This window comes from Solanum pennellii, chromosome 5 (genome assembly GCF_001406875.1).
Source record: "Solanum pennellii chromosome 5, SPENNV200".
In the NCBI taxonomy this organism is placed as follows: domain Eukaryota; kingdom Viridiplantae; phylum Streptophyta; class Magnoliopsida; order Solanales; family Solanaceae; genus Solanum; species Solanum pennellii.
The window spans coordinates 73,059,860-73,069,865 of NC_028641.1; the positions used below are offsets into that span (position 1 = coordinate 73,059,860).

Sequence of the window (10,006 nt, forward strand, 5' to 3'; positions counted from 1 at the left end):
ATAATTCGGAGATAACTAATTTCGAAATAAGTTATCTTACAATTTTATCTCAACTAAATATGAAATAAACTCCTCTTAAAATTAATTTCGATATTTATTATTAGTATCTCTTATCATTCACACGAGACGATTGTAATAAGTGCAACTAATATAGAAGAAAGTAATCAATAGACTTGCTAAAATGATAGTAACAGTAAAGTATCTTAGAAGACATATAGTTTTAATTCACCTACTTCACTTGAAAAAATAAAAATAAATTATTAGTATCTCTTATCCTTCACACGAGAAGATTATAATAAGTGCAACTAATATAGAGAAAGTAATTAATAGACTTGCTAAAATGATGGTAACAATAAAGTAACTTAGAAGACATTACATAGTTTTAACTCACCCACTTCACTTGAAAAAATAAAAATAATTTATAAAAATGTCAGAAGTGGGATTTGAACCCACGCCCTCTTACGAAGACCAGAACTTGAGTCTGGCGCCTTAGACCACTCGGCCATCCTGACTTGATGTTCTTTGAACTTCATTTTGTCAATATATACTCTTAGAACTTTGAATTCGAATATACAAAACTAAAAGTTATCCCTCCATTCTTATTTAGTTGTCGCCATTTTAGGTTTCAAACCGCTTAAGAAGCTAGATAAGTTTATCATTTGATGTTCTCTTAAGTTAAGTTTTCAATAAATAAACATGAATTAATTCATTCGACCAACTAACATAATAAATTACTTAGTTTTTCTATGTTGGTCAAATTCATACTTTCAACACTAATAACTCTCAAAAGTAAAATAGTACAGAGGAAGTAAGTTTCCTTTGAAGAATTCATAATTATTGGCATAAAATGGGAGAGAGTGATCGAATAAAAAAAAAGTTTGTCGTTTCAATGTATTATAATATTATTTAATTTTAATAATAATTATTTTTTATTCATTCAAATTTTATAAAATGTCAAGTATTTATTATAAAAATTTGTGGTGTGTTAGATAAGTTTACCCCTTTTTGATAGGAAACATTTCTTCCGAACTCTACTATACATAATTTAAACATATTAAACTTTAATATAAATATTGATAGTAACGAAATAAAGAAAAAACAGAAGTGGTTATAATAACTATTTTTTGTGCCAAGTGGTCTTTGCGCCTTGTAATTGCCGCCTGCTAAAAATGACCAATCTGCTATTGCGTGAGTCCATAACGACAGCTCCAACAACTCTACACAGCATCATCTAGGTTTATAGAATCCGATAATAACTGATTTGGATATAAATTATATTTGTATTAAATTATACGTAAATAAAATTATCTTTTATAATATAGGAATAAATTATTTATTTATATAATTAATATGATATTTAATTTATAATTTAAAGTCAACATAATTAATATGTATATAAATTACGAAAGGATTTATATATTGTTTTATAAAAATGATAGAATTTAAAATAAATCATGAATAGATTCCTTATAAGTAATCCTTATATTGTTAATATTAGTATACTTTAATTAGCTCTCAAAGTGTTTAATTCTACCTGTTCCTTGATTTTTTTGTTTATAGATTATTCACGAGAAATAAATTTCAAATATAATATAAAAATCTAATAAAAATGTACGATTCTTTTTAATAGATAAAGGTATTAACTTATTTTCTCCCTCTCCATTCAAAGAAACAACCTCATGTATATTAAAAGGGTGATTAGTTGAATATTTTTTATTATATATATATAGATATATAATTAATAAATTTTTCTCTTTCATTGCTACGAAGAAGGATTTGTTTTCTCTTAAAATTAAATTTGACAATTCTAGAACAATTTTAAAAAATAATTAAAAAAACTTAACCCTGACGTAGAATTCCACATCAAAAACTAGTAGGTACCATATTTTTTTTAATAAAATTATTTTTTCACTAAAAATATGTTTAAAATTTTTCATTTGGATTTTGCTATATGGTTAGGTGAGATGATTCTTTTGACCCAAAACATAGCTTCTACCAACTCTTTTTAAGGGACTTTTTATGTTGTTGATGAAGGGTGTCAAAGTTAACAAACCTAATTTGGTTGTTGGATTCTTGAATTCCACCCACCTAATTTATAATATTATTTAGTATTTTTTGTATTTTTTATTATTATTTATTATTTTGTTTGTTTTTATAATCTTGCTATTTTATTGACATTATTTTACTTTGATTACCTTTTATTTGAAAGGGGAACATATTTTAGGATCGACATCTATTTCCGTTTATATCTAACAAGATTTCTGTATATTCTACCTATTCAAATTAGTGATGTTTCACTTACATAATATTGTTACTGTACCTAATATTTCTCCAAGTTTCTCTACTTGATTTTTTTTCTTCCTTTTTTTTTTCTACTTTGATAGTCATAATTCAATTATACGATATGTTATTATTGGACATCCTTAATACGAGAAAAAATAAAAAGAAAATAGAGGAGACCACAAATGTTTTAATTTGTTGCAATGATTTATAAGTACTTGCTAAAGATCATTGTCCACAAATATCTTTAAAAGAAAATATAGAATTAGAAAAAAAAATAAAAAAAATATATTCCTTTCAAATGTCTCCTTCATTCTTGGTCATAGTTTTATTTTCATAAAATTGCTTTCATCTCATCACTCTCACTAAATGGCTTCTATCAACTTCTCAAGTTTCACAAGAAAAAGAATTCATTAAATTTGGAAGATTTAACATTATGTCAATTGACTTGAAACAGCAAAGAACCAAAAATAATACAAATGGTCCCAAAAAAAAATAAAGGAATTCCCCTTTCACCTACATTAAACAATCACAAGCAATCATACAAGATTAGTTTAAAGATGAAAAAGTAATTAATTGAGCCTTTTATATCGTTGAAAGTTGAACAAGTAAATACATTTATTTTAAAGACATAGTACATAAATATAATCCTTAATTTAGTGTCGGTTGACAATAATGATCTTTAACTTTGAATGTACACAAGTTGATACTTAAACTTATATAAAATTAAATAAGTAGACACACGTGTCCTACATGACATGATACACATAGGACACAAAAATTCCATGTAGGGTGTCATGTAGGATGAATGCGTCAATTTGTTTAATTTTATACAAGTTTAAATGCTTACTTATGCAAATTTAAAGTTAAAGGTGATAATTGTCAACTGATATCAATTTAAGGATCATGTTTATATATTATGCATATTTTATATTATCATTTGCATGAAATATAATCAAACTAATTTGTATCTCTATTATATTATATAAGACACATATTATATCAGGTATAATACGTGTATTTATTTGATCAATTTTATATACACTCTTAATAAATAAATCTTTCTTCTTAGTTAGGTCTTATACGGATCAAGCTACGCATATATTTATTATGTTAAATGAATCGAAGTTAAATGACATATTTATATACGTAGTACGAGGAGAAGTATCTGTTAGAGGCACAAGGAGCCAATACATCAAAAGTCATATAAAGGCCACTCTACATTTCATTTTCCTAATTTATATCAACTCAACTTCTCACATTTCTCTCTCTGTGTAAAGCCATGGCTTCTTCTTCTTCTCTCAATCTCTCTCAAGCTATCCTTTCTCGTTCAGTTTCTCGCCATGGATCTTCTTCTTCCCCTAGCTCTCAGCTTTCCCCTTCTTCCATCTCTCTTCCAACTTTTTCCGGTCTCAAATCCACCACTGCTACCTCATTCCGCCGCCGTATTCTTCCCTCCGCCGCCGCCGCCGGAAGACACTCGGCGATTCGCGCTTCAGCTGCTGTAGAGACTTTACAGAAAACTGATAATGCCCTTGTTGAGAAATCTGTAAATACGATCAGATTTTTGGCTATTGATGCTGTTGAAAAGGCGAATTCGGGTCATCCGGGTTTACCTATGGGATGTGCTCCTATGGGTCATATATTGTATGATGAGATCATGAGATATAACCCCAAAAACCCTTATTGGTTTAATCGTGATCGCTTTGTTCTCTCCGCCGGACATGGATGTATGCTTCAGTATGCTTTGCTTCACCTCGCTGGCTATGATGCTGTTAGGGTAAAAACTTTCACTTTTTTGCCTTTTAAATTTGTGTATGCATGAGTGGATCTATATATGTTCTGCTTTGTGTTTTATTGGTCTGAATTGGATCTATATATAACTTGCTACAACCAATACTTATACACTGTTAGCAGTCTTTGATACTAGAAAAATTCATGGAAGCACTATTACATATTTTTCACTAACCAATCAATGATTCACTTGAAATTAAGTGTGTAAACCATGGAAAATAGTTTCCTTTATACCAAAGACACATCTTTCTGGTATAGCCATTTCATTTGCAGAAAAATATTTCCTCCATACTGAGCACTGAAAACTGAAACATGATTTTTGGTACACTTTGGATAGTTACTGATGATTTTTGTTTGTGTTTTAGCTTAATGAGCTTATGTTTTTGATGTGTCTTTGTAGTTACAATTTGCTTAGATTAGATTACATTTGAAGTTAATTTTCGTCATTATGCTTTTTAAACTGTGCTGATTATGTTTACTATTATATTTTGAGTAGGAAGAGGACTTGAAGAGCTTCCGCCAGTGGGGAAGCAAAACCCCTGGACACCCCGAGAACTTTGAGACACCTGGTGTTGAAGTCACTACTGGTTAGTGCAGTTTTTATATGTCTGTGTACATAAATTAGATATCTATCTAGTGGTGTATTATGTATATATGTGTAGGTGGATTTTCATTGAGAGCTGTATAACTGATTATGATCTTTATTTTTTTGCGGTTAGGGCCTCTGGGACAAGGGATTGCCAATGCCGTTGGCTTGGCCCTCTCAGAGAAGCACTTGGCTGCTCGTTTCAATAAGCCGGATGCTGAGATTGTAGACCACTACACGTGAGAGTCTCCTTCCTCTCTCCTTTTCTTTTTTTCCTTTTGAATGCCATAGACAATTGTAGGTAATGCAGCGTGTTTATTTGACTAATGGCATTGGTGGTCATGCAGCTATTGTATTCTTGGTGATGGTTGTCAGATGGAGGGTATTTCACAAGAAGCTGCTTCTCTTGCTGGACACTGGGGGCTCGGAAAGCTGATTGCTTTCTATGATGACAACCACATCTCAATTGATGGTGACACAGAAATCGCCTTCACCGAGGATGTTGCTGCCCGTTATGAGGCTCTCGGTTGGCATGTAATCTGGGTGAAGAACGGTAACACTGGTTATGATGAGATTCGTGCTGCCATTAAGGAAGCAAAAGCAGTGACAGACAAACCCACTTTGATCAAGGTATTTTACCTGTTGCATCTTTATGTTGGGTACTGGGAGTTAATCCTGGAAAGTAGTATTTTGGTTGAGTTATTGTATATACTTTGTTGCATCTTTTTGCCCTTGTTTCTTATTGATAACTTTACATTTCATTTTTGCAACCCACTTCCTTTATTTTTTGTTTTCTCAGTTAGGATGCATGATTAATTCATTATTTGTTATGTCAGTATAGATTCAGTTCATATCGTTTATCATTAGGTTTACTGAACCTTTCTCCTTTCAGGTGACTACAACCATTGGTTTTGGCTCGCCCAACAAGTCAAACAGTTACAGTGTCCACGGAAGCGCACTTGGAGCTAAGGAAGTAGAAGCCACAAGGCAGAACTTGGGATGGCCTTATGAGCCTTTCCATGTGCCTGAAGAAGTCAAGAGGTACTATTCCGTTCCCGTATGTCAGATTCATTTGAATATTATTGGTAACTTACTAGCTATTGGTGCACTTGCTACTTCTTGCAGCCATTGGAGCCGTCATGTTCCCGAGGGTGCTGCTCTTGAAGCTGGATGGAATACCAAGTTTGCTGAATATGAGAAGAAGTACCCAGAGGAAGCTGCAGACCTTAAATCCATCATCACTGGTGAACTACCTGCTGACTGGGAGAAAGCTCTTCCTGTAAGTGGTCATTTTCATCGTTCTCTCTCCAATTAAAAAGCTGACTTCAACTGCTTTTGGTTTGCACTATCTTCATATTGATTGAGTTCTTAGTTTTTGGGTGGTTTTTTTGTATTTTTGCCTCCTAATATAGACGAGAGTTTGTTTCATTTGTACCCAACATTCTACAAGTCTAATCAACTATTTTGCATTACAATTCCTTGGTCATGCTTTTCTATTTTATCATTCTTCCTAAATACTCATCTAGTTCTGGAACATGTAAATAAATCTATACTCATTAATTTGTTTGCTTGCTTTCTCAATCTCAGACCTACACACCTGAAAGTCCAGCAGATGCCACCAGAAACCTGTCCCAACAAAACTTGAATGCTCTTGCCAAGGTTCTTCCTGGTTTCCTTGGTGGTAGTGCTGATCTTGCCTCATCAAACATGACCCTCATGAAAATGTTTGGTGACTTCCAAAAGAGCACCCCAGAGGAGCGTAATATTAGATTTGGTGTTCGTGAACATGGTATGGGAGCTATCTGCAATGGAATTGCTCTCCACAGCCCTGGCTTAATTCCCTACTGTGCTACTTTCTTTGTGTTTACTGACTACATGAGAGCAGCCATTAGAATTTCAGCTTTGGCTGAATCACGTGTTATCTATGTGATGACTCACGATTCAATTGGGCTTGGAGAAGATGGACCTACACATCAGCCCATTGAGCACTTGGCAAGTTTCCGTGCAATGCCCAATGTTCTGATGCTCCGTCCAGCAGATGGTAATGAGACGGCTGGTGCTTACAGGGTGGCAATCCTCAAGAATAAGACACCATCAATCCTGGCTCTTTCTCGGCAAAAGTTGCCCCAGCTTGCTGGAACTTCTATTGAAGGAACAGCAAAGGGTGGCTACACTATATCAGACAACTCTTCAGGCAACAAGCCTGATGTCATTTTGATTGGTACTGGCTCAGAGCTGGAAATTGCTGTCAAGGCTGCTGATGAACTCAGAAAGGAAGGAAAGGCGGTGAGAGTTGTCTCCTTCGTTTCTTGGGAGCTTTTCAATGAGCAATCAGCTGAGTACAAGGAAAGTGTCCTTCCAGCTGCTGTTACCGCTAGAGTTAGCATTGAAGCTGGAACCACATTTGGGTGGGAGAAGATCGTCGGATCCAAGGGGAAGGCCATTGGAATCGACAGATTCGGTGCCAGTGCCCCAGCTGGAAAAATATACAAGGAGTTTGGAATTACAGCAGAGGCTGTTATAGCTGCAGCTAAACAAGTTTCTTAGACTCTTATGTGTCTACCAAAGCTGTTTTCGTTTTGGTTCTGAGGTTGGAGATAATGGTGGAAACCGATACCAAGTAGCCTCTGCAGTTCTGATATTTTCAATAAAGACAATTTCTTCATCATTTTCTTCAGTTTGAGCAGCGGGGCGACCAGAATGAACCCAAGATGAGGATAGAAATAGGCTTTTATGGATGCTCCTGACCCATGTACACTTAAACGTATCTTTGAGTTTTGTAACTTCTGTTTGGTTGAGTGATAATGAGGTCCAATTTTCAATTGGAATTTCAGGTCTTCTGATAAAAAAAGGGGCTTCCTTTGTCTTCACTATATTTATCACTTTGTGGTTATCTGTTCCAAAGCAATTGAACTAAATAATCTTTTGGCAACATTCATGACAAAGTATTGCCTTAATGGTACTGATGATAGTACATATGTTCTACCATTAATCTAATTTGTTTCTACAAGTTTTTCTGCTTAATTTTAAATGGCTGAGGAGAAGTTATCCTTTAGTGATATCTTAACTTCTCTTATATCAATCACTGATATGCTAACGAGGAACTGGATAATTGTCTCTTTTATTAGCTTTTGGATCTAAGCCATGGAAGAAAAATATGGAAATCTAATTTTGTGAAGCTGACATGAGTCTTTTTATGCAACTCATGTTCAATTTTAAGCTTGGATGATTATATTAAAGAGCAGTATATTACAACTCAAGTTCAAATTCACTTTTTATGTAAAATTAGAGTTCGATCAATAAGTCAACTCAAGTTCAAATTCACTTTTTATGTAAAATTAGAGTTCGATCAATAAGTGTGGTCTTTTTAGAATAAACATGTGGTTAGTATATTATACTTTATTTATGGACTTCTGCTCATTTGGTGTGTTCGCATAAGAGTTGAAATTTCTTTGATAATTTTATAACATGTGGGATTTTCACATTTATAAAAAAAAAAAACAACATAAGAAATTCATATTGCATATCTAAACTAAAACTTCAAATTCATACTATTTTGAGTTCATATTATGATTTCATGTCACATGTTTAAACGGACTCTAGCTTATCTTATATCAAGTGAATTCAAATTAATCGAACATTGGGTTTGAGATAAAAAAAAATAATGAGGCCCTACCAAAGACAAAAGGGTTGAAGGATGGGTGATTTGTCTCCATCCAAAGTTATGTTGTAGTTGAAACTTTTGGTTGTTCTTTGATTGTTGAAAGTCTCCTTTCACTTTTTGAATGAAAATTATGTGAAAGTAATGGGCTCTCTTAGGTCTATTTTTATCCAACCAGGTTGTTGAATATGGTCCCACTTTATTTTTAGAATAATGTTTTGGAGCTTTAGCATATTCTCCATTTTTAATTGTTTTGTTACATAAAAATAATGTTTGGATGACTAAGGTTGGTACATTAATATTATCTTATCTTAGTGATTTTCTCTACCTACTTTAATCATCCACATTTCACCAACCCACTGAACACCTTTACTAGTTTTATTCTTTTTATTTTATCTTATCAGAAAACATGAAATTTTAAGAATTGTTTTCTGAAATTCTTTAATTTATCAATATATTTATGTGAGTATACTTTTTTGTAAACCATAATTTTCTATTAAATTAGTTTATTATGGGAAGAAGCTTAGTCCTTCATAAGTGCAAATTTGAATGGTTCAAACCTTATGCCATTATGCCATTACTGAATTTATTTTTATTAAGATTTTAATATTTATCTGATTTGAACAGGTCTTAATTATTAAAATCTTGAATAAATTTTTGAAAATGTATTTTTGTATGAATAATTTTCACCATCAATCCACAATTACCGTTGCCGCCATCACGACTATCATCACCAACATTGTCAACTACTTAACTATCATTTTTGTCATAAATCACTAGTCACCTTGTCATCACCATCATCATATTGACAATAATCATAACTGGCAACTATTATTGTTGATCGCTACTACCTATCACCTTCATCATTATAATTATATTCACTATTACCACAACAACCACCAACTCCATTTCCATCAATGCGACCAACTCCTACTATCGGCTGCCTCCACAATCACAATTAGTAATGGTGTCAACCACCACACATTATTTAACTATCATCAACCAACTTCATCATCACAATCATTATCACGCTAATCACTACAAACACCTATCACCTCCACCATCCCAATTATCATTACCATCATCACTGTAAACTATCTTTCACCGTCACTAGTAAAGATAAAATATTTCACTGTTTTTAACAAATAATAAAAAGTATTATTATATTTATATTCATATCTTTTTAATATTTAATTACTCTTTTATTTGAACTGGATACTTATTATGTTTACAAACAAATAAGTTATGCGCTTTCAAATGTTAAAAAATAAAAAATTTTGATTATTTAATGTTCAAATATAAAGACGACATTTTAATTATTTATATATGCATTTAGATTTAATTAATTTAATCTTAATAAAAACAAATGCGAGCTAGTAGGTGATTTGGCCGTGTCCAACAACTTTCAAACTCTAGATTGTCATAAAATTACAACTAATCCAATATCATTTGTGATTATTAGTCTAGAAAAAAATGAAAATATTTTGTGAGTAATAAAACTTAATATATGGTATGGACAGCAGATGATCTCAATATTTGTTAAAGGTAGAAAGTTATACATCTTAAAAAGTAAAATCAATTAGTAAGTGAATTGTAAGTGAATTGAGATCGGTAATATGTCGTAAAAGCTTAAAAATTCGAGATATCCAAGCTAATTAATTCAAACCAAACTTAAAAAATCAGTT

General features: G+C 32.4%; 1 protein-coding gene and 1 non-coding gene across 2 annotated transcripts; one reads left to right on the forward strand and one right to left on the reverse strand.

Annotated features, from left to right (window-relative positions):
- Positions 1-428: 428 nt before the first annotated feature.
- TRNAL-CAA lies at positions 429-512 on the reverse strand. The gene has a single exon. It is a non-coding gene; the product is annotated as a tRNA-Leu (tRNA).
- Positions 513-3,500: 2,988 nt separating this feature from the next.
- On the forward strand, positions 3,501-7,634 carry LOC107020409 (transketolase, chloroplastic-like). The gene is made up of 7 exons (XM_015220757.2): positions 3,501-4,060; positions 4,571-4,661; positions 4,794-4,899; positions 5,008-5,290; positions 5,553-5,701; positions 5,786-5,939; positions 6,248-7,634. The coding sequence occupies exons 1-7, from the start codon at positions 3,563-3,565 to the stop codon at positions 7,205-7,207; spliced, it is 2,241 nt and encodes a 746-aa protein (XP_015076243.1). The 5' UTR covers positions 3,501-3,562; the 3' UTR covers positions 7,208-7,634.
- Positions 7,635-10,006: the final 2,372 nt, after the last annotated feature.